This window comes from Eschrichtius robustus, chromosome 14 (assembly GCF_028021215.1).
Source record: "Eschrichtius robustus isolate mEscRob2 chromosome 14, mEscRob2.pri, whole genome shotgun sequence".
NCBI classification, from domain to species: Eukaryota; Metazoa; Chordata; class Mammalia; order Artiodactyla; family Eschrichtiidae; genus Eschrichtius; species Eschrichtius robustus.
Genome location: NC_090837.1, coordinates 49,169,037 through 49,195,537, shown reverse-complemented (window position 1 = coordinate 49,195,537; position 26,501 = coordinate 49,169,037). Strand labels below are relative to the sequence as shown.

General features: G+C 36.9%; 1 protein-coding gene across 1 annotated transcript in view; it reads right to left on the bottom strand.

The window, feature by feature from the left end:
• ASXL3 (ASXL transcriptional regulator 3) overlaps positions 1-26,501 on the bottom strand; it is a 140,347-nt gene that overhangs the window by 92,389 nt on the left and 21,457 nt on the right. The window contains exons 2-3 of the mRNA XM_068563662.1: positions 13,010-13,118; positions 11,635-11,743 (exon numbers count right to left, since the gene is read on the bottom strand). Of these exons, the coding sequence (XP_068419763.1) occupies positions 11,635-11,743; positions 13,010-13,118 (218 nt within the window). The remainder of the gene's footprint in view (positions 1-11,634; positions 11,744-13,009; positions 13,119-26,501) is intronic.

Here is a 26,501-nt window from a genome sequence, read left to right as displayed (position 1 = left end):
CCGAATCAGCGTAGATGTAATCAAAGCTTTATGTCTTATATTTTGTGACTGCTACAATAAGCAGTATACAATCAGCTGTCACGTCCTGAGGATAACAGATATCTAAGTTACGACTTGCTCTATTTGTTTCTGACCTAGGAAACCACAGGGTATTGTGATACCTATTTCAGTATACTCTGAATATTCATTTAAATTCACTACTGCACTGTGTTAATAATAGTGATTCACATATATTTACATACAGTGTTTCCAAAAGAAAGATACTGTTCAACTTCCCCAGAATTTCAGTTGGCGGGCAGGACAATAAAACTGAAACAAGCATCAAGGAATACTGTGAAGTTTTTTCTTGAGGTGATTCAATTTCCTTTAACTCAACTCTGTTTTACTCTATCTTACATTCACATTCCAGCCTAGACCCAAGTGAAGCATCATGAGAATTCCTTTACTACAGAGTCATTTTCCTACCCGATTCCTCTTTCTGAAGTTGGTCCTATTTCTCTGGGTCAAACCATTTTCCCTAATTATTTATTTCTGATAAAATAATTATAGAACCTTCAAGAAAGTAAATGTAATAGAAAATAAAATGTATGAATGTTCCTTTGGATCTAAAACTTATTTTACAGGGAAAAAATTCAAGAATAAAAATGATTAGGACACAATGTAATGCATCCATAGGCCCCAAACAGTGTGCCTGCATGTATGTGTGTGTGTGTGTGTGTGTGTGTGTGCACGCCCATTGACAATATAGACCCCAAACATGAGCATCTAAGCGACTTTATTCATTCTTCCGCCATATATCTGATGAGGGTGGCTGATTCTCAAAACTGCCGTAGTTAGAGAGGTAGTTGAACATATTCTTGCATATTCATATTCCGACAAAACACACAGTTTTCACTTTTACTTTATCCTTGCAGCTTTCTTAACAGATATGATAAATAAATAATACAGGGCCTTATTTTAAACAGTTGTCTGAAAATTTATCTAAGGGGCTGAGTTTGGCCTCTGAAATACAAGCCAAAGAAAAATTAATGTTCGAGAAAGGACCAGGGGAAATCCCCTGTATGTGAAATTACAACAGGAGCCAGGAGAGTGAAGAATTAGGACAGATGTTTTATCCAATAAATATCTAACACTGACATGAAGCTTAGAAAGTGATATCTTCTTGGCATTCAGGACAGAATAGAAGCTTTTTTTCTTTTTTTTTTTCCTAACTGTACACTGGCACCATCACAAAACGCATGCCAGGATTTTATACCTGGAAACCCCACAAGACTGCCTGCCCTTTTCACAGCTGGACAAGCCGAAGACGAGAAAACATGTGTTAAAAGGTATAGAAATATTATTTCTGTCTACGTTTTGCTTGCCTGCCCAAACCAGGCAAGCCAAATGCATAGTTAAAAGCTAATCTGCTAGTTTTTAATTCAAACAGTTAATGGGATTTTCAGTAGCTGTTGCTCATCTACCTCTACTCTCATTCACCCTCAGATTCCCAAACCCCTCCTCCAAAATATTCTACTTAGAAGGCTCGGACCAAAGGGAGACGGAGGATTACAGGTAATCATGAGACAGCCTAGAAGGCCAGAGAAACTGCTGACTGTGTTCCAACAAGACGGGATTTCAGCCTCTTTTCTCAGAGTCCCAAGTTGTCCCTTTCTCCCTTCTTTTTCATTCACCATTCAACTTGACAATGGGATTGAACTGGAAAATATGGCTTAGAGCTCACATTTTTTAAGTTGAGTGCTAGAGAGGGTATGGGTGACATTCCCCCCAATCTAAGTACGAATCCACTGACAGGTATACAAGAGGGCTCTGACCTTTAGCCCAAGACACAAAGAAGGGAGAAAGCAGAATGCAATCTTGACTCTTTATTTCTAGTCTCACATCTGGTTGCCTCCCCAACTCCCACCCTCTCTGATCCAGTCAGTCGAGACCTTGTGCCATTTCTTGAACACAGATACTTGCTGTATGTCTCACTTGCTCTGACCGTCCCTCTTCCACCTTTCTGCCTAGCAAACTCGACAGACCAAACTCAAACAGCTTCCCCAAAGCTTTCCTGACTATCCCAGTCTCCGAGGTAGACTTACTCCTCCCCAGTCCTTCCTTGGAACTTAGTGTATGAATCCATGACAGTCCCTGCAATACTGGTGCTTGCATCTGCCTTGCCACCCACAGGCCCAGCAACTCAGGGACTTACTTCTGTGCAAAGACAGGCACAGAGCCATTGGTCTATAAGTGTTTATTAAACTAAACTGTCCAATTTGATTTTCATTAAATTTTTCTAAAGTATCTGTTTTTGAAGTTAACTTTTAATTACTGTTTTTAACAAGAATTCATGAACGGGGAGGTCAGCAATGCATAGTTTTCTACTGTGCAAAAGTATACATAAAAGATGAATTTTTAAAATTTGAAAACAGAAACTTTATTAGAATTTTTAAAATTATCCTACAGTCAATTAGGGAAAGTACAAAAACCAAACTACAAAACATCCTATGCAAGTCAGTTGGGAAGTCGTATGACCTGCCACTAAACGTGGATACGTTTCCTTCTGCCATCCTTACTCGTTGCCTTATTTTAAGAGGAACAGTCAGAGTCTGGAGGTTTTGCATGGTGAAATAAGTATCATTTAAAAGTCAAAATTAGAAATCACGATGTTTACTTGAAATGGCAGGAGCTGGGTGGGGGCAGAACCACAAAACAGCCCAGGATCTGGGTACAAGAGAGTCACTGCAACAAAGATATTAATCTTTATATGTTGATTAAACTACACACTAAGTGACTGGCTATCATCCAAGGTAACCGGGGTTCAAAGGGCTAATGAAGGCAGGGAGAAGAGCATCCTTTGACCAACTTCACTTCTATCAGTTCTTCCTCTGACCACTTCCTTTCGATTTTCTGAACAATCAAACTAGATGCACTCAAATCAAAAAACAGTTTTCTATCAAAATGATCCTGACATACACTATAGGCTTAATAGAGTTTTTATAAATAAAATTGAAATTGAAGAGCACACAGTATATTAGGGATGATACCGTGGCACACTGTGAGAATTCAATCACATTTTAAAAGAGGGCTGGGTCTTAGAGGGGGCTTAATTGTTTATTTATTAATCATTCATTCAATTGTAAAACTTTTATTGAGCACCTTCACGCCAAGGACTGTGTAAAATGCAGGGGAAAACAGCGACTAAGACCTAAGACCTGACTTTGAGACCATAGGTTGCTTAAAAAGACTTTTTTTTCAAAAAAGAATGGCATAGAATTATTAAGTCTGCCTGAGAAAAACCAAGTCTACGAAGACCTAGTGGTGACAACTAAAATTTGTTTTAAAAGATCAATAAGCAGGTAATTCAAAAGTATCCCCAGATTGGCAAATCATCAAAAAAGCCTATGTTTGGATTGTAATATGTTTTATGTATCATGCTTACATTTGAAATTGTGCATATCAGATATTCTGGATATACACAGCAACAAAATACATGCCAAAAACTGTTAAAGGTATCTTAATGACAACCAGACAAACCCATTTGACCCCAGCTAAATATTTCCAGGACTCAATTTCTTTCAGAGGAAAGACAATTCCTTAATCCTTTTTGGATGCAGACTAAGGAGAACCACTTCTCTCAAAGCAGTCCTTATTCCCAGATAGGTCTAGGTAACTAGATTTAAACAATTTTCCTTACTGCATTAAAAGAAAACATTCGAAGGATACGAGAGGCAAGCAATTAAATAGAGAACTAATAGCAATAAAATAATGCAAACAGCAATTTTCCCTGAAGACTTTCAAGGGAGACAGTGTCCAAACATCTTAAGTATTGATATTAGATAATATTTGAACATTCTCTATGAATAAAATATACCTAACATAACTAAAAATGTTACTATACTTTAGAGCCTGCTTCACTAGGCCAATGAAGTCCTCTTCTTACTCAGAAGAGGTCTACAGAAAAGGGAGCAAACTAAACCAGGAGGAATAAAGAATCGGATGATAATTATACCAGCCATGTGTATCAGTAAGAATGTGCTCCAGAAGATGTAATCATGCCGGACGCCTTAAGGATTTGGGTGGCTGATATCATATGCTACAAATGATGCTTATGTGATATCCCGGAACTGGATGTATCACGATTTAATTGCAATGCCCACAAATGGTTCACAAACACTTTGGTTTGCACCGGACAGGACACTGAATCTCCACAGGTAACTAGGAGGAACTGAAGGTATAGGAATCCCTCTTAACAAGCACTCAATTTATCATCAGGGCAATTTAGTTGTACTAGTACCTCTGGATAGCCATAAAAATATCCCTTTAAACTCAGACAAGGAAAGAGAAACGCAAACCCAGAAATGAAAATATTTAATAGGAAAAGCATATCTGATAGGTACCAGCCTCTAACCACCTAATTGCTCCTACCAGAGAACCAACACAGATTCCTCTCAGAATTATGGAGACTAATAACACAGTAAGCTGCTGTGAGGGGGGAAACATTCGAAGCTATGCTCTTACATCGAACAACACCTGTGATCTTCTACGCTGCAGCAATTTCCTGAAACATCTACACAGAAATACAGGAACCCACCTAGAAAATGAGAAATAGAAAAAAGCATGCAGGAAGAATATCATTAAAAGGTTGGTACAGGTCAAGGATAAGCGCTTCATTCATGGGCACTAGTACTTCATTCTTCAACATATAAAAGATAACTCCAGTGTACAAGAAAGGGAGTTAGATAAACAGATGGTTAACTGTTTGAGAAATGGTTACACACTGTCATTTTAGAGAAAACGAAAGAATGGATTATCTGGCATCATGGAAAAAAGTACTTCATTTTAAGAGCGTGGATGCTTTTGTTCCTCTATACCAATCACAAACTATATCAATCAAAAAGAAATCTGGCTTGTCAGGATAGGTAATTGGGTGAGTACCTTTAATTTTGGTTTTATTTGAGAGGGAGTTTGCTTTTATCATGAGACCATACTCTATTTCCAGTCTTTATATTATGAAATATTTCTCTCCTAGCACAAGAAAAGAGGGGGAAAGTACACTTAAATGGGTCACTTTATCTGCACTTAAAAAGAAAACTTTTTTTTCTTCCATGACTCTGGGCTGTTAAAATCGACCAAAATCCATTTACACAAGAACAAAGTTCATAGTCCATGGGGAAATATGTAAGAACAAGAGGTCCCTGATGGGTAAAAGAAATGCAAAATAGTATCTATAAGTAATGTTTGAAAGGGCTGGGACAAGTTATTTGGAGAAGTTAAGATGAAGGGGGTGATATCTAGATGATGCCCAGCTGTTCCCCATCATCAGAGGGGAAATAAAAGAGAAAATTGGTTTAATTAAAAGCTCAAGAGATTTCAGCATAAGGAAAAATTTCTTGACTATAAAGGTTATCAAAAACACAGAGAGACAAATATAAATGAGTCTGTGAGATTCCCATCCCTCTGGGCATTTACTATAAGAATGATGTCTACTTTAATTGACTGGCTTAAGTAAAACGCTGGCATGAGAGAGGATCCAGGCCTGCGTGAACTTCTGAAGTCCCTCATACTTCTCCTGAACTGGGAAAGCTGTGGGCTGGGATGAAAGAAAGGAGAATGAGAAAGAGTGGGCAGAGAAAGTTTTATATCCTGCCAATGATCATTTCTGACTGTGAAGAGTATTCTTTTTCCTCTGTATGTTCTTCCACGTGTAACTTAAACAACATCATTTTCACATACTTAAGTTTCCCTGGCCCACCAATGTAGAACAGGTGTCTGTATGAGCCAACAAAGCTGTTAACGAAAATGCAGACGTTGGATAAAAGACAAAGTAGCCTAACCTACTTTGACAAAGTAGCCTAACCTCAGAAAATCAGGGGACCTGACGCAGTCACTGAAACAATTCCCTTCCCTCCTACAAGATTCTCAGGAATGGCTGTCAGGTGGAAATGGATGGTGAACACAAAGAAGCCTCATGTGTCATCTGATGTGAAATCACACGGGAGCAGTCACAGACAAGCTCCTGAAAACCCTCCAGCAAGACCAGACATATAACACTGAGAGCAAAGACACACCAAATAGTTCGGCGACATCTTCGAAAGTTACTTGAACGCTCCCTTCACAGCTCCAGGGTCCCCTCATTTTCCTTTCTCTCCCCTCGTATAAACCTGCCACTGATAAACTGTCAGTGTGAATACTCCCTGAGGGCACCGAAACCTTTATTAGTACCCTTCTCACTTCCTCCGGGAAGCTCCTCATCTGTGTGTAATTGATGTCTCAAAAGAGATCCTATGCATACACTTCAGGCCATCTTAAAGCACTTTTCACTTTTGAAAAAAGACCCCTCTGTGGCCTCTGAGCCAATGCAAACAAAGAGTGAGCAGAATAATGTTTCATTAAGTTAACACGACTCCTGCCAAGAATCATACAGTCAGAAACCTGCTTATAAAACTGGCCATAAGGAATAATGAAAAGGACCACAGAAAATTCTTCAAATGTTGGAATCATTATTCACCCTGGGATCTGAGGACTAAAACATAGGATGTGTGTTCTCTATAATCTTTTTCCCTAAATAGAGACTTTGAAAATACTAATTCTCCAGCTAGAGTGCTGCTTCCCCCCTGAAAGCCATTAGGGTTAATAACAAGCAGAACCTTTTTTGATCTCTATGGATGAAAATTGTACATTCTCCAGTTTCCTCATTTTAAAAGATTAAATAGGATGGTTGCTTTTGATTTTAAACATGAAATATATCAGGGCCACAAAAAGAGAAGCTCATTTTTTTTTCCTGTTCATAACAATTTAGAAATAGATGGGGAAGAAAGTGAAGACGATCTACTGAGTGTGTCATTTCCTATAAAATATGTGTGGTTTCTGCAGCCAGCAATGTACTGTAAGTCAGCTTAATATGTGTAAGCAAACTCATGATATACCAATGTATTATGCTCAGAAAACAACTCAGACACAAACATAACCGTAAATCTCTGACTAAAATAGCCCATAAAATTCTACATATTTTCTTTGGGTGACATAGATCTATACTTATATTGGCATAAACGGTCATGGGCTGTCAACAAAGATATATCAAGTGATTCACCTAAATCACTCTTCGATCTTAAGAGCTAAGCTTGTAAAATGTGAAGAGTTTACTTTCTTGAGTCTCTAATTCTTATTAACTTGAAAAACTGTTTAGGAGTCAAAGAAACATAATGCACAACTATAGTTTTGTGTCTTGTAAATTCTATAATTGATAATGTATCACTTTTCCCCGCACTGTAAAAATTTTCAACAAAACGTTAAAACAAAATATCTTGGCAAAGCACCTCTCATTTAAAAACGAATCTGTTTTGCTGGCCAACTGATTGAAAGAAGAGGACAAAAACATTACTGTTATTATCTTAACTCTCCCTAAAGACTCAACTGTTACTGACTGGAATCAGGCTGCAAGATCTCTTTCTGGTTGTCAGTTTTTGTAAAGTGCTTTCTTTTCAAATACTTCACTGTGTTTCCCCTTTGGTGGTGCAACAAATGTCAACTAATCTTTGTTAATTTGAAATCGCTCAATGCTAGCAGAGGCTTATTCTTTGGACTGCCACAAGCATATCCTACCAATTGATAGTTATTATTCACCTTGATACTTTTCACTCTTTCATCCCAAAGGAGGAACGGGAAAAGGAGAAGGGAATAAAGATTTAAAAAACAGATGGTGGGACCCTCCCCTCCCCTCCTCCCCTCCCCTTGCCCTTTCTCCCATGCCCCTGCAACCCCACACATCCCCACCTTCCCTCTCTAATTATATTTTCAAAGTATATTTGTACAGCTGTACGAAGTGTGGAAATTATATCCATTCTAACTGCTGGTTCAAATACGTATTAGAAATAGAGTAAGCAAGGAAATCACCTAAACCAGTTCAGGTTCATAGTATTTATTATCCTTTTGTAAGAAATCATGTGGTAGCCCACTCCTCCATTTGGATAAGCTCAAGTTTATAATGAGAATAGAGTTGGACAAATGTTGAGAAACCAAACTGCATCCAAGACTCCTGGCTCAGAGTGTTCCCCACGGTCCCAGGCGGAGTCAGCAGTCAGAGCCTGGCTTTTGGTGTCACTCACATCTACCTGGGCTTGACACTTGGATGAAATATTTAACCTCTAAGTCCGTTGCCTCACTGGTCAAAAATAAAATAAAATTAAAATTAAAACTAGAAAAATTAAATAAAACACAGTAACAGAGCCTAGGAAGATTGACTATCTCAGGAATGTTGTCAGGATTAAACAATCTGCATGTAAACAGCTCACAAAGCCTAGGCATTGTGAGCACTCAACATATCTTCAATATCTAGGTTTGAAAATGTATCCTAAGGTTAATGGACTATACACAGAAGTCTACAGTATACACACGGAGAGGAAATAAACTTGTCCTATAAGAAGCAATTGTGGTTTGCAATAAGACGTAAGAGTGGGCAAGTCAAGGAATACCCAAGGAAATAAGCTATCTACTATTCTTTCAGTGATTCCTCAAAGCAATTTCCCTAATACAACTTCAAAGGAGAGGCCAGGAAATCTAGTTTTGGTCACATTAACTGGAGATGTGTGGGTATGTGTTATTCGGTGAAGTACCTATTCACATTTCAAATTAGGGGAGTTTGCTTATCCCTGCTTTGGTTTAATTACCGGCTAAGTGCTCTCACCCTGTCCCCGACCCCTTCCCAGCCACTAAAACCCTCCCACTCTTTCCTCTGACATTCAGGATTAGTCGTTAGCAAAATCTCTGATTAACCTCTATCTTTTTCTCTGAACTCCCTTCGCATCTTGATCTACCAAACCTGGCTCTCTCCCATGGACACTACTTCCCCTGGAACACTCTCAGGTAGCAGCCTGTTTCTTTTCCATGCATCTTGTACCGCTGGGCCTGGAAATGGGACGAGGGGACTCTATTCTCCTTCCCCGCTCCTTAGATGCCTCCAGCATCAACAGACTGCTCCTCCTTACTAATTATTTACCAACGCCTGGATTACTCCCTTTCATTTTCGGAAGATTTTAGCTCCTAAATGTCACAGCCTTTCCATGCTGGTTCTATCATAATTGTCTGTTTCAATATCCACACAGACGATTCTCTAATATTTCATGGCAGGGCCACCACCAGCCTTTACAACATCTTTGTGCAAATAGGAAAAGGCAACATTTCCTCCAAGTAGACCCGGCTCCATCCCATGACACGAAGCTGGGCAAAGGAAGGCCTGCTGAATTTCAGTCACTCATGGCCACCTCAGCCAGGCCACTCTGAAGAGGGTACACACACTGCCTAACCATTCATGACAGCCTTCAAGCTACCCTCCCTCTTTCATCTCAGACACGCATCCCATATCACCCTAACCTCAATTTCACACATTCCACTCTTACATCACCTATCCTTCCAACTCGTTTCCTCTAGAACACCAAATCAAACAATCTGTCCACCCTAGGGAGACCTCCACCTCCTCCTTCACACCATCCCACACACAATCGTGTCTTCCCTCACCTCCACAACCAGCTGAAATTCAACGGAGACGGATTTCAATGTTCTATGTCACGTACCCTCAACTGTGTCCCGCTCTGGCTTCAGCATTCACACCTGGCAAAATCCCAGCTCTGGTCCAATCCAACTCTGTACTTACTCCACACTTGTACAGCGATCATGAACATGACTGGAGAAAAATGTACAACTATGCTGGCTGGTCTCATGTTAAATTCAGGATTAGCCACTTCAGGAGTGTCCTTAATGCTGTTGGACTTGAGACAAACATTTTCTATCTTCTCCTTAGATCTACAAAGCTACTTCCCCGTCTTCACCCTTGGCTGAAGAACTTGTTTCCTATTTCACTGAGAAAAATGGAGCAATAAGAAGTGAACTTCCGTACCAGGCCCCATAACTTCTCTAACACTGTATTTTACCATCTTCTCCCTTGCTCACTCTGGACTCCAACTACACTGGCCTCTTGATGTTTCTGGAACATTCCAGGCACTCTACTGCCTCAAGGCCTTTGTAATTGCTCCTTCTTTTACCTAGAACTCTCTCCCATCAAATGCCTGCTCCCTCACTGCCTCAGGTCTTTTCTCAAATACCCCTCTCTCACTCTTCTCTCCTTATTTAATTTATTTTGCCCCATATCTCTTGTTGGCGCTGAATAAGCTGTAAATTTTACATGTTTATTTTGCTTATTGTCTGTCTCTCTACCAATATAAAATCCATGAGAGGTCTCTTTCTGTTCTTCTTTTTCACTGCTGTAACTATAATGTCAAGAACAGTACTCGGCACATAGCAGAAACTCAATATATACGTTGATATACGTTAACAGAGAGGGGGTGGGGGAGGGAGAGGGAACAGGCAAGTGGTCATGCAAGCAGGCAGTACAGCAAGAGGAGTGACCCAATAAGATTCCCCTTCATCCTACTGAAGGAGAAGGGTGTGCCCCTTCCAGAAATCCGGAAAATGTCATGCATCTCTGCTTTGTTCTCTTTCTAACCACAAGGACCTGCCAAAGTTCACAGCGCTACTACAACAATGGTGGGGGGCTTAGTTGAGTTTTCAAAAGGTATAGGAATAAGGATAGCAAATTCAATGAAAGTTGGCTAAAAAAAAGTCTAGAAAGCCGACTTCAGCCATTTTACTAAGACAAGAATCTGTTTCCTACATTAATTCAGCACCTCGGCTGCAGGTCAGATAGCACTGGAGCAGAACCGGTCTCTTGGGGACTATCAGAAAGCACATCAGTTTAAAGGGTAGGAGTGGCCAGTCAGAATACAAAGGGACTCCTATGACCATTAATAAAATGAATGGCTTTGGGCTATTACTGAAATATGATTTTTCTGCAAGGATCCTTTAAGGTTTCTTTGTTTGAAGATAATTTACTGATTTCTATGAGTCCACCGACACAGACTTTAATGACACACTCTTCCTCCCAAATCATGATCTGGGCCCACTTGGGGGACCAGTGAGTAGGGTTAAAAAAAAGTACAGCAGCTTTTGTGGAACAAAGATTTGCCAAAACTGCAGTACAGAAATTACATACACCAACAGAATCACAATGCAAATGTTTTGAGAAAGACAAAAATGAATCCACATGGACCGAATTCAGAGGTGGAAAATACCCCCTTAGAATTCTAGAAGGGTTTCTCACTTTTCAAAAGCATTTCAGAAGAATATAACTTATTTGGTCATTGTTTTGCTGTCAGGAATGTTAACATTAAGCTTAATTTATTAAGGACAAACCTAGGAACAAAGCTATTATAAAACTACTTGTGATCACAGAAAAAATCAGCACAATCAGAAATAAAACACTGGCATTCTCAGGCCTCACTTATATAAGAATAAAACCACGACATACCCTAGTAACCCTCTCAGCTTGCAGGAGAAATATACTGATAACACTCAAGAATACTATCCAGGGAAATCCATACTGCTAAAAACCAAAATAAAACAAAAAGCAAAGAGCTGTTTACTTTTCTTAGGTGCTAACCTTTTGAACCAGAATTGTTTGATGATAAATCTAAGAGGTAGTAGAAGCTTAGAAGAAAACGGTATCTATAATGGTAGGGAATTCAATTAGTTAGTTATTGGAATTCTACATAACCTTTATGAGAACAGGATTTGTATCCTGAAATTTGTCACACTTACCTCCATTTCCTTCCCCGTTGGCACTGACCTCCGCCATCTCTGTGCCTTCCAATTCAGACTCACAGCCTAAATCCAATGTTCCATCAGCTGAGCATGACGACTCCTCTTTCTATATTATTTTAAAAATAATGATTTATGGAGATGTATTAGCAACTGAAAACATTCAAAATACTTCCACAGTCCTAAGGAATTATCACAGTTGCTTGTAATTTGGAATTTCAATACTGATTTACTTTTTAATGTAAAACCACTCCTTGGTGGGGGGGGGGGGGCGGAATTACTGGGAAAAGCACATTGCCATAGTTGATTTTTTGGATAACCTTTAAAATCTATACAAAAAACAAGGTTTTTTTTTTAACATATGTTGTTTCCGTTTTTCTCAATTTTACCTTCTTCCTTACTTTAGAAAATGGCTTAACGACTCAGAATTTTAATCATAAATTAAATACCCAAGTAGCTACAAAAATCAACTGAAATAATACAAGTCCTTTGATTAACCTGTATTGTTTTCTGAAACACACACAGTTTAAGAGCCTGACGCTAAGTAGCTGAGAAAGAACCCCTGCTTCTTTGCCAGGTATAACTTTTAGCATTAAAAAAAACCAAAACCAAAACAAAACAGAAAACTTCTCAAAGGAAATTAATGAACTTTAAATGTAACCCATCATTTATTAAAGCAGACTTTTTTTAATTTATAAGAAATAATACATTGATTTTGCTTGATGCAAGTTATGCAACCATTTGCAGATCATCAGCTTTTGTTCTCTGGAATTTTGCATCTTACATGGCATTTCCATTCTAGATGGAAATGGGAATTACACTAAAATAATTAAGACTCAGTTATCCGAAGCTTTTTATTTCTCTATTCTTCTCATATAACAAGTATGCATTATTAGTAAAAACTTCCCGGAGATCAGTGGTTGTTTTAAATTTGAATAATTGATTTAAATCAGCAAATTTTCAAGACGAATGGGTACATTTCTTATTTTTTTGTAAAAGACAGGCATACAGGTGTGAAGCCCATATATCAACTGACGGTCATTAAGTCAAATGGTATTTGGCAACTGTGATCATCTTAAAACTTGGCTCATCAACCATGGCACTCCTCCATGTAAATTTTTAAGAATCAAGAATTTTAAGGAAGCCACAACTATTTTCCATTACCATATGTTAGAGTGAAACCACAGATATGTTTTCTTTAAAGAAAATGTCATTGTTTATTCGTAATATGAAATCATTTTTAAGACATCTGAAAACATTTAAAAGGCAAAGGAGTCATTCTACCCTTCACCCAAGTCTAATTTTGTTTACCTTCACATGTAAATGCATGATACATAGTAATAACAGACATAATACGCAGAACAGTCCAACTTACTTTGAGAGCATAGAGGCCTGACTTTCCAGGGATTTTGAAGAATGTTCCATCCCCTATTCGAGTGTTAGTGTGAAGCATTGCATTCAGACAGGCTAATGGAGAAGTTCCACTAGAAAATAAAAGTGTGCAAAAAATGAAGCAGTCTGAGACGCAGTTTCTGTGGCAAAACTGTTCTCAGTCTCTTAAGAAAAAAAAAAAAAGACCCCTCGTATGCCTTTTTAAAATATCCTCCCAACCCCGAAAACATCTACATTACAATAACAGGCCAGTCCAGTTTCGCCAAAGTTAATCAGATGCATCTGTCTTATAGGCTTCAGGCAAAAAGTCTCCTGAATTGAAATTATGCTTTTATTCATAAAGCAAGCAACACTATATTTCAAAGAAACCAAAGCCCAAACGTTTGTGTGGTGTTATTTTGCAAATAATACCACGTAGCCTCAGGTTTTAAATATTACAGACAACTTGATGGTTGCACTTGAATGATCAAATAAACCAAGTTCAAGGACAGCTCCATCCTATAGGTTCAAAAGCAACAAAAGAATAATAAACCACGGAAGAACTGATTTGAAATTACAAGTATTTAAGTTACTCATGGGATTGCATTTCTCACAACGCCAAATAAAAATCTATATCTGTGTTTATATCTCTGATACAACTTCTTCAATGACATCCTTTCCTCAGTTCTTTATTTGTCAAATAAAGAAATACGTGTTTGGGAATTCTACCCAGCTAATAATTATGTTCGGTAGTAAAGATGCAAGTGACTAAATTATGAGAACAGATTTTTTTAAGAAACCAAACAGCATTACACTACTGATTAAAATATCAAAACACATACATACAAACATTATTGAAATGTATTCATATACTTAAAAAGATGTTTATGAAATGTATAATATGTATATATTTCCTGGGGTACACTTTAGAACTTTTTTTGTGTTTTGTTTGGAAACTGATATTTTTGTACACTAGAATTTAGAGGTAGAATTGTTACTTTCATTTACTTATGTTTCCACATACATTTTACTTCCTAATATGCTAAAAGATCAATATTTGGTTGAACCAATAACGATTAGAAGCCCTACTCCACCCCATTTACCTAGTAGGGGTTCTGGGTATGTAATCCAAGATATCCTGGGACAAGAGAACCTTTAGGATATTAAGGCTTCAAAGTTTGAATTTCTGTGATAGAAACATATTTTTATGTCACTAACTAAATTAAAAGTTTTCTAAAAACCAAGATTATCCAATCTCTTACTTACTATGAATACTCACCAATAAAATGAAAAAGCCAAATTTGCTGAGCTGACACAACACACAATAGCAAGGCAGCATATATACACATCATGGTCATAAAGGTTTATAAGTATTGTAATAAGAAGAACACTCTTTATTATTTTAGGAAACAGCTTCTCTGTGCCAACACATCAATATGATTCCATTTGGTTTGACAGGAAGCCAGAGCCCTAATATAAATTTGGTCATAGAACAATGCAGTTAGAACACTGAAGTACACATAGAAACAATGCTGGACGTTTATGTAGTATCTTTCCTCTCGAAGCTTCTACAAGCTTACAGACCTCATTTCATTATTTTTCTTCATAAAAGATGTTCTGCTCATATGTAAAGTGGGCCAGGCATACCTTATAAAGTAAAATATATTCATGTCCCAGAAATAGCTGTCCATGAATAAATTCCAGATAAATAATGCTATACATGGTATACTGAAGACTGCAAAATATATTTTTTTATCAGCATTCTCTTCGGAAAAAGCACAGACAATTTGAAGCTGGGAATTATTATGCCAGATTTGTGGAGCTTTAATTTGGTGAAACTGTCAGAAACACAGATTTTTCTGTAGGGACTTGGCAAGAAAATGTTAACACTGCAAGTAAAATAGAATCCTATACATAAAAATGAAACAATGTAGATGTTTTAAAGATATAACTTAATACAACTGTGCACCTATCAAACCTCACACACACGCTTCCTGTTATTTATTCCTAAGGTCTTAATACACACAATTCCAAGAACTCAGATTTAGAATATTAGAGAATAATACAGATTTAAAGACAACTAACAGATACTGAACGAATATTAATTTACTATCACTAGAATTTACATTTTCTTTCTAGGGTACAGTAAACCAAAGATAATTGTAGAAGATAAACTGACTATTAAATAGCAGTTTAATGCTATGCCTGCTGCAAACATAAGTGATAAACACCCAGTTTCATATAAATAATAAGCTCTGTTGAACATGAATATATTATTAAATTATACTGTTTATTAACTCAATAAACTCAAGATTTACTGTGGAAATATTTTTTAAAATATGTAATTTACAATCACATGACAATAGATCTCCAAAAGTCTCAATGACTACTGTAATTTTCCCAAATCTTTCCCAAAACAAACATATGAAATTCGTTTTATTTCAAAACTATATAACATTTGCATTTCAGAAGAATTAAAAAATACTTTGCAATCAAATGCAAATTTTACTGCTCAAGTCAGTGGTTGATAGTCACTTAGTTTTAAACATATCACTTGCCTTTCTTCATAGAAAAAAAACCAAATTATATAGTCCATTTTATTTAAAACAATAAAACATTAGCATCAAAAGAGTGAAGTGCTTACTAAAAAGGTAACTGTTTTATCCACTGCATATACATAGGAAAGTGAATTTTAAAAATCTTTCATACCCTTTACTTATTGCTATTATTCTCAACATTTCCATAAGGTCTAGAAATTTTGGACTGCTTTCCCTGAAAACATGAATGTCTTAATTAACTGTCATTGAACAGGAGTAAATAAAAGTCTCATTTATGTATTTTTATTATTTTAATATTCAGAAAAAACAGAACTAGCAAGTATACCTAGGCCAGCTTTAAAAAAGATACAAACATACATTTATACATTTGTATATATTAAAAAAGCACAATGACTTACTGTGGGTATGAAAGAAGATGAGGCAAGTATGTGTTAAAAGTCTGTATTCTTAGATAGCATGGACATCTTCTATGCAATATTTCTTAGTTTTAATTAAAAAAATTTGTTCACACTTAACGCAAGAGTTAATCACCTCAGTCAGAATTTAAAAGCTTAAATTTCTGGAATAGAATACGTGCATGTGTACACAATATATGCAATAATAAAACAACATTTAAACCAAAAAAAATCTCTAAAATTTCAAAAGTTACTTACTTTCTAAAATGATGAATTGGAAGAATTGCGATATCCCAATTTATAAAAAGAAAACAAAAAAGAAAGGAAGGAAAAAAAAGTTAGTTTGCCAACTTAAAATGCAATTCTACATCTTACCATTTCAATAAATAAGACAGTGTACAAGAAACACACCAAACTCTTAGATTTGGCTGTTGGCAGGGAGGAAAACACTGGAGGACTGGGGTAAAAGGTGAATTCTACTTTCTTCCCTGACACTTCCATAATGTTTTCATTTTGTCCACAAGCCTCATATAGTTCCATACTAGGAATATAATTAGGAGTAAATAAGCAGGACACTATTTGCCCCCAATTCTTTTCTTTCTGCCATTCCCTGTAATTGAGCCCTTCCCTATACACCTGCCAGGGTAGATATACACCTTATTCTATTTGTTTGTTTTCCTCCTTAGACTGTAGGGTTGTGGAACCCTTCTGGTTTGTTTTCATTTCCCACAACCCCTGAAGCAGAACGGGGTGGAATTTGGAGGCAGGGGAGCAGGCATAATTTAAACTGTCTAGACATCAAAGAACCCCCAGAGATGCTTTGCAGAGCCCCAGTGCTGTGTGAACTACAGAAAAACCATTGCTTTATCACATCAAATTGTTGACAGAACACATAAAATTTTACTAATAGTGTACACTTGGTGAAGAGAATGGATGGCCTGTCTATTTTAATAATTTTAAAAACCAGAACGAATATCTGGGGAATGCAATTGGAAGAATATTTACACACGACAAAGAAAATATCATCGTTGTGGTCCTCTGTTCCTTTCCATATAACATAATAATGCTTTACAAGACAGTACTTAAGTAATCCAAATCTTAAACTACTTTACTAAGTATCTCTTAATAATAATTTTAGATGAAAGCTATTTCCCGCAAACATTTTAAAATCTCGTTTTGCAATTATGGGAACATCAAAAAAGTAATCCTGAACAACTGAAGTCTAAAAATTCAGCAAATTTAAGGAGCAATTATTAAGCAGCATTATTAGTCTGTTATTGTGCTGTCTTATTAATATGAATTAATTGAAACAATTTTATGTTTACTCTTTCAAAAAAATTAATAATAGTTCCTTTCAAGTATTTTCAGTGTTGATAGCCTAGAGAAAATGTCTTAATTTTAAAGGATATATTTTTAAGGGGAAATTATGTGGGCCTCTGGGGTGGAGGTAACGTTTCAGTTCTTTATACATAATCTTAGTGTTCACTATGTGAAAATTAGGATTTGTGCATTTCACTTTATATATGTCACATTTCACAAAAAAAATGTTTTTAAAATGTTAAAAAAAAAACCAATAATGCACCCTTGGATTTACTTACGTATTTACATATTTAATGGGCAGGTCACTACTACTAATAGAAGAATAAACTATTTCTACCATTGAATGTGGATGAGTCTTAAACACACATGCACAAGGGTTATATCAATTGATAAATCAGTAACCTAGATGATTAAAAACTACCCTAGAATGTCAAGCCAAACAAACTTCTTACTCTTGAGAAATATTACTGCTAGTTTGGAACCCCCCAGAACAATTGAAAAATAAAAACTTAAAAGTTAGAGTCCTTTATATATATGTTATCTGAAGAATCCCAGCACATAAAATATTAGCCAAAAAATGACCTACAGCAATTCTGAAATTTGATTTTGAAGACAAAAACAGTGTCCCAAACTTCACAATCCCTCTAAGAGGATCACTAGTGAAAGTTTGTAATGGGCACTGACTTGTGACAAATAACAAATATTAGAGTTATAAAATGTTAAGTATGATTCCCAGTTTTGCAGATATAACTGAGACTGAGAGGTTAAGAATCTTTCTGCAGTTAAATAGCTAACTGATACAGCTGAAACCCAAATTCTACTCCGATTTCAAAGTCCATATAAACATATAAAAATAAATAGGAACAACCAGTTACCTCAAGAGATGGGTCATATTTAAAAAGAAGATAGCTTGCATTTTTCTATGTAAAGAATACCTACATGATTTTCAATATTCAGCATGTCTGTAGGGTAAAATTAGAGACTTAGTCCCAAGTACTCTTTTATGAGGTGGGGATATTGAGGCAAGAAATAAAATTACCAAGTGACACATGTTGTACAATTTAATTCTTAAATTTAGAGAAACAGTTTCAGATTCTAAACCTAGACATGCACCTCTGATTGGCTTGAACAGTATAAAAATATATTATTTGGGGAACATGAACAGGCATTTGAACTTAGACTCTGTATCCACTTTATGGACATTACCAAGCTACCACTAGATAGACTACAGTGATTCATACAGCCATATTCACTAAACAGACCTTTTGTTTTAGGAGACAAGAATTTCAAAACATCAATACAAGGACCAAAGTTTGCTTGGTATTATTTTAGAATAGGATCTATAAGGAAATTAAGAAATGGCCCTGAAAACGTGTAAGCTAAAGCATATAATCTAAATTATAATTTTTAAAGACCTCCAACTAAAATATGAGGTGAGGTGGTTATCTTTGATTATAGACATTAAGGAAAGAACACACTGCATGTATAGCTGAATATTGGCGATTGTATCTCTACAGCTATGCATGTCGTGACATGCCATATTACCACTGCTATACTAAGAAAGGCAGTGGAATACAATGAATAAGACTGTGACTTCTGGAGCCCGTCAGCCTGAGTTCAGCTGAGGCTAGACCATTTACTAGCTCTATGACTTTGGACTTCACCTCTCTGGGTCTCAGGTTTCTCAACTACAAAATGTGGATAACAAAAGTCACTATTGCCTAGGGGATCATTCTGAAGATTTAATGAGTTAAAACATGTAAAACACCTAGAATTATGTCTGGCATATTGTACGTGTTCAAAAACTGTGAGTTATTATTATTAGTATTATTATTTATTTCTATTATGGCTCAAAGTAACCAACATCTAGAGGTACAAAGGATGGCAAATGGAAAGAAATTACATATTCTGCAGCTTGTTTAAAGAATTGGTTCAGGTAATATTTTGTCTGATTTCATTTTTGTTTCATTAGTAAAAATAAGTGAAGATATGCAAGTGTACACACCCCTATCTCACAGCCTTTCACATGTGATAAATATTGAAAATAACTTATTCAGTAAAGGTAGAGAGAGCAGAATGATAATAATAAATATCTATTATTATAGGTGCCATTTATCGAGCATCCCTAATGCAACCGGGCTTTCACAACTATTATCTATATTCCTCACAGTCGCCATAAAATGTAAACATGATTCCTAGTTTTACAGATGTAACTGAGGCTGAGAGGTTAAGAATCATAGTGTAGTCAAATAAGAACTAAGTGACACAGCTGAAACCAAATTCTACTGATTCCAATGTCTGTGCTCTTTCCACCACCCCACATTCTCTGTCCATAGAGTTGTTTCTTCCACTTAACTACCCTTGGATACTACAAAAGAATATTTAGCACTTGAAGGAAACACACAAAGAAAAGCCAGATGCTGGAAAATGGTAAGACGTTGGCTCCATCTTCACTCAACGTTGCCTATAACAATGACTCCCCCAGTAAATTTCAAATAATAAAAAGAAAGAGCTAGATTGCAGAAGATGACACTGTTGGTTGTCTTGTTCAGGTACTGCTACCCGATGAAAACTAAGGAAGAAAGACCTTTGAGAGAATATGGTAGAGAATTCAGATCCGTAATTGAGATGCCTCTTTGTAGAACTAGATCATTAAAGAATAACACAATCCATTAGTTGAATAAATATTTATTGAGCACATTATATATGCCAAGCTAATCTCGAAATAAATTTGCGCTCTGACAGTGCTTTGTACGGGACAGAAATGCAGGCTGAGCTGATCTGAATTCTCTGAATACATATGAAATGACAAGGGATTCAGGAGAAAGGAGCCTTGAGGCATGTGCCACAAAAAGAAGAAAATCATTTGGAATTTAGATGTTATCCCTAGTTTATTCTAAGGAGATGACTGAGATGGTATCATGTGTGGATTTCTTCTATCACTAATTCCAATGCAGAGGCAGCCAACCCATGGCCATTGATGGCTCTTCAGGACTTTATACTACTTCCCCACAACTATAATCTCAAAGAGAATATTTTCACTTATGCCCAAAACACCCACATATCTTCCAAAATAAAATAAAACAGTGGATTTCATATATTAAAGAACAGACATTGTAAATATATTTGGTATGATAAAACAGATTCATATAAAAATGTTAATTTCTATGTTCTACTTGTAGCTACTCATACTCTCCCATTTTGTTAGCAACGGCTAATATTACAGTGTTTCTGAATGTGTTCTGTGGGATATTAGTCCCAGGTGATGCTCAAAGAACTGTCAAAGGAGTTTCAGAAAAGCTGCATTCTCCCTTTGCAAACCCACCAAATACATTAACAGTACACACTAAAGTCTCTGAAAAATCTTACATAACTCCAGAAACCTACTTAACTCAGTGTTTGCTAAGCATATATAATTTTCAAATCCTCCCCACAATAATATGTACCAATATCCCCTATTACAGAATGCCAAGAAATATATGTGGGGAAATGCTAAACTTTATTTATGGTTAGGGTCATTAGGAAAAAGTACCTAGCGGGGATACTCCCAGGAATACTTTATTAGCAAAATGCTTAAAAATTATTTTAAAGTTATATAAAATATTTGTTTCTCTGTGAAAAAATAAAGCAGTGTGATGATTCTTTTTCCCTGTGTAGATTTATAAAATTGAAAAACACCCAGGCGCTTTAAATAGCATTGAAAAATTTACAAACAGTATCCACATATAAATGAAAATACTATATATTTGCAATATTATATTACCCAACATAAAAGTCATCTTACTCATCTCTCCCAGTGGAGATCTTCCTCCTGATTCTCTATGTCTCTCACTCGGTGACGGGTACCCTCCTCTTCATCACCCAGGAATGGAGCATTTCTCAGACTATTTGAATTATTCTGCCTCAACAACGTTCATCTTTCAATATACTTTTTTTACTTCCTCACATCCTAATTCAAACAATCTTTACGTCACAAGAAGACAGTTCTATAGCTCCTACCCCTACCCCTGCTTTCAATATCTCCCTGCTGCAATTTGGTCTACCCACTGGTGCCAGAGCAATTTTCCTATTAAAAAAACAAAAACAAACAAATGAAACACTGCTCAGGCTTCAGGCCACGCCATACACCAGATTGATTGACTGCTTTTTTCTTAATCAGTGCTTTTCACTGCCCACCAAAGGAAGCACAGAGCCCTTGGCTGACATTAGGATCCTCTACAGTACACTTGGCACCTCCTTCATCTTCATCTTCCCCAACTCTCAGATTACTCCCCGATTCCCAGACTACTCTCCTCTGATCTGATCCAGCTCAGTAAACCATGTGCTTCTGTGGTTTCCCATCTCTCTATTTTGGCTCCTGTGAAACCCTCTGCCTGGAACTTCATCCCACTCCTTGCTCCATTTACCATTCAAAATAAAATGCTTAACTACCACCTGTATGGTGCCAATAAATTAAATGGTCACCAGTAGGTTATAACTATAGATATAGATATACTTTGTATATACGTAGCCTTCTGTGATACCAGGGTATCTCCCTCACTGTATTACAGTCTCAACACTCTGCATATCCCTCATGGTTTCCTTCCATCAAAATTGTTTACACTTCTAGCTCTCCTGCCCTTACAACTTCCAACCAGTCTGGGAACTCCACAGGGGAAAGACACATATTTATTTATTTGTATTATCTGACAAACAATCCCAATGTACTCAAAAGGTGTTTGTTGAAATGAACTTAATCACTGTTATAAAAATTGTTACAATCACGGACTTGTAGACATAAAGCACTCACAATGAATATCATCTATATTTTATTTAAACTCCTGACTACAATTACGTGTCTCAAACACCCTACCTACTACACAGGCTACATGGCCATCTTATATTGGCACGCCCTGCATTCCTTTCTCTTAGGAACTTTACCTTATTCCAGTTCAGCCATCAGTGAAATGGTCCTGATTTCCCCACCAGAAAGGCTAGCCATGTTAAACTATCTGGCCAAATTGTGGGAGTCTGAGTATCTCTGGGGAAACTGATATGGAAAATAAAGGGGATGAGCATACATTATTTTCAGTAAAAACATAAGCTTACTGTAACGGTACAAAAAATATTAGCTAGTGACTACCTCTGCTTCCACAAGGATGGAGCCTGCTGAGAACAAAGTTAACCACAGGCAAGCAGAGCGAAACATAGGAAGAAAACATGGGGGGGAAAGATGACGTCACTTGGACTCCTGCATTATCTAGTCACGTTGAAGTTCAGCCTATTGGATGTACAAGTTAAATAAGCCAATAAATCCCCTGCTTATTTTATTTTGGACACTTGTCTAATAGGCTAAGTGATTTATACAAGCTTATCTCATTTTTCTAGGCCTCGATGTTCTCATCTGTAAAATGATGAATTCAAAACAGGTATGCATTAAAGCTCTACTAATATCTTTCTGGTTAAGGCTTTAAGGACAATTAATAATGGTTGGACAATTGGCATACTGTTGATTCTAGCCACGCCGCCTGCCTTTATATTCCCTTCATCTTCAACATCGTCTGTTCTCCTCTCTTCCTACTCATTTGTCAAGGATGCCTCGCCTTCACCTCCTAAAAACTCCTAATTAACTCTCCCGTCCATAGTGATGGTTTCTGAACCTCTGTAGGCATCACAGCCTGTCCTGTGACTGCAGCATTTAGTTCTGTGCTATCTAATACCTCGTGGCTCAGTGGTAATCAGCTCCTTAGGACTTGTTCCCCTCATAGGGCCCTGTCGGACTCGGATGCTCAGAAAACATTCAGTGGCTGGTGATAAGCTAACATTTCATGATTTACAGAAGAGAACAAAATTTGAAGCTTGGCAATACCAAACACTGGCTGAGGATGTCCAGAAATAGGAACTATGAAATACTCTAGTGAGAATATAAACTGATACAACCAGTTTGGAAAGGCATCTGGCAATATCTAGTGGAAAAAAAGAAAAAAAAAAACAGGTGCGCATGCTTTACAGATCAGCAATTCCACCTTTTGGTAACAGTCCCTGGAAAAACTCAATGCATATTCACAAAGAGTCATTATTTGTTCAGGAAAAAAACTGCCAATAAATTAAATGTTCACCAGTAGGTTATAATTATAGATATAGATATACTTTGTATATACATCGCGAAACTATAAAATTCTGAACCACAATAGTACACAGCAAATCTATGACACTGATTGCCTCTGAGAAGAGAAGGAAATCAAGGGAACTCCAGCTTTTTCTGCCAGACTTTATTTAAAAGAAATCCAAAGCAACTATGACAACATGTCCACATCTGTTAATTCCAGCTGGTGGTTGTTGGTCTGATATTTTGCTGTATTTTCAAAAAAGAAAAAAAAAAGATTGTTGATGATTTTGTTCTTTTACCCATAATTTGGCTTCTCTCTGATTCTATCAGAGCCTTCTCCCCTGTGTCAACTTATATTAAGGTTTAAACACTTTTATGCAAGCAAATAAATAAACACATGGAAATTATATGAAAGTGTAAAGGTACATCATTATACAGAGTTAAAAGTAATAAATCCCTCTCAACTTCCCCCAACCACACCCATTGCTTCTGAAGTAATGACTATTAAAGATGTGCCATGTTGTTTTCCCAGAGCTTTTCCTATTTTCATTCATATATATGCATATATTCAACTCTATGGTTTTGTATTTTAAATTTCTTTTCAACAGAAATGAGAGCTGTTAGTGCATACCAGTAGATGCATGCTTTTTTACTTAATAATATGAATGAGAAAATTTCCCATAGAATATTATTTGCTCTTAATGTTCTATAGAATATTAAATGCTCTTAATATTCATAAAATGGTCTTACTATCTGATAGAGTAGATATGTTGTACTGTAACTTTTAAACTATTTCCTTATTATTTAACATGTAGCTTGCACCTAATTTTAACCATTCAAATAGTGTTGCCATGAAGAATCTGGTATATATGTCTCCTTGTAAGTATGCTATAGACTGAATGTTTGTGTTCTCCCCAAAATTCATATGTTGAAACCTAACCCCCAACGTGGTATACTACTGGAAGGTGGAGGCCTTTGGGAGGTGATTAGGTCATGAGATGGAGCCGTCTTGCATGGGATTACTGTTCTTATAAAAGAGACCCTGGAGAGCTCTCTCCCCCCATTCCCATGTAAGGACTCAGTGTGAAGTCAAACATCTATGAACCAGAAAGCAGGCCCTCACCAGACTCCAAATCCACGGGTGCCTTGACCTTGGACTCTGCAGCCTCCAGAACGGAGAGAAACAAATTTCTGTTGTGTATAAGCCACCCAGTCTACGGTATTCTGTTACAGCAACCCCAACAGACTAAGACAGTAGGTATAACTATTTCTCTAGGATAGATTCCAAACAGTAGAATTTTTGTATAAAAGTGCGCTTTAAAAATGTTGATAGTTACTTCCAAATTACCTTCGCTGAGAGTAACTATTTTCCCCACCCTAGTCCATGGTGGACAGTATTCATCTTTAAATTTTGCTGATCTAATCAAATGAAGGTAAAGAGGTCACTCCAGGCAGAGAGAGCAGCATGAAGAGGGCATACAGGGACAGAACTGAACATGATCTGCAGAAACGTGATTATTTGATATTTCCAGAGCAGTGAGTGGGAGGGAGAACAGGGTTGGGGTCAGATTCCAAAGGGAAGGTACGCACCATGCCAGGTACATGACAGTTATACCTCAGTTTAAACTCCCTGGTGAGGAGCTTAGACTCCATGCAGGAGATGATGGAGAGCCCCAGAAGACTGTAAGGAAGGAAATACCCTTGTCCTGCTGTACGCATGAGGATAGATCCAGAATGAGACAGGTCTAGAAGAAGACAGATCAATTAGGAGCCTGCAGTACTAGACTGCAGGGAAGATAACGAGAACCTCACCAGAGAAATGATGGTAAGGAAGAGATGTGGAGAAAGAGTCAAGAAATACATGAGAAGAAATATGGGGGACAAAAACCAGGAGGTACAGAAACTCACAAGATGTGTATGATGAGGTAGCAGAAGGAATTTAGGATTGCTTCAGGGGCTGGGGGTAAACGCTGGTATAATGAATTAAAGTCGGCAACATAGAAGAGACAGTTTGGGAAAAAATATGGTGCATTTAGCTCTGGACTTACTAATTTAAAGGTATGCCTCCAAGATTCACATATACACATGCATCACAGAGTTAACGCTGGGGTTAGAGACAAACACTGGGGAGCCATCAGCATATAGATGGTATTTGGAAAGGTGAAAATTGAAAGGCACAGATGTAGACTAATAAAAGAAGAGAAAGTGACTGACTTGAGCTTGTTACATTCCAAAGTCAGAAAACTACGTGAGAAAATATTTCTGAGATGAAAAAAGGAAAAAAGAATCCCATGAAGAATTTCATTACAATAATATGAGGTGTAACTCTAACTTCAGGATATGACTATTTTAGAAGTCAGAATAAATCTCTGTATTCATAGGTGGACACAACCCATAAGTAGGAAATTACCTAGAGGATCTTGCCAGCAGGAACCCTTCTTTTAAATATAGTTTTTCTTTTAAAGGGTAATATAGTACACACTACCAAATGTAAAATAGATAGCTGGTGGGGAGCAGCCGCATCGCACGGGGAGATCAGCTCGGTGCTCTGTGACCACCTAGAGGGGTGGGATAGGGAGGGTGGGAGGGAGACGCAAGAGGGAGGGGATATGGGGATATATGTATACATGTAGCTGATTCGCTTTGCTATACAGCAGAAACTAACACACCATGGTAAAGCAATTACACTCCAATACAATAAAGATGTTAAAAAAATAAATAGAAAAATAAGAATGCACATAAAGAAATAAATAAAATAAAATAAAATAAAATAAATATCAGCCTGATGGCAAGCGCCTCAGGTTTGCATCTCCACAGGAAAATAATCCTAATCCTGTATTTTGACCAAAAATCAGTAGATGGATAACTTAGATCCTTGGCTAGTTTGATTTGGTATTCTTTTATCTTGACTTCTACTAAGAACATTGCAAGACTTTTATAAAGGATATAACTTATATTACTAGAACCATAAAAGATACTAAAATAAAGCTACAGACAAAATTATGAATAAAATATATATAATGAAGACATATACTTACATATTGGTTATATGTAAATAACATATTTTAAATATTTTTGTATTGTTTTTGCAATTTTTTTTTTTGCTATTTATGATGTTTGAAATGTTAAAAAGCA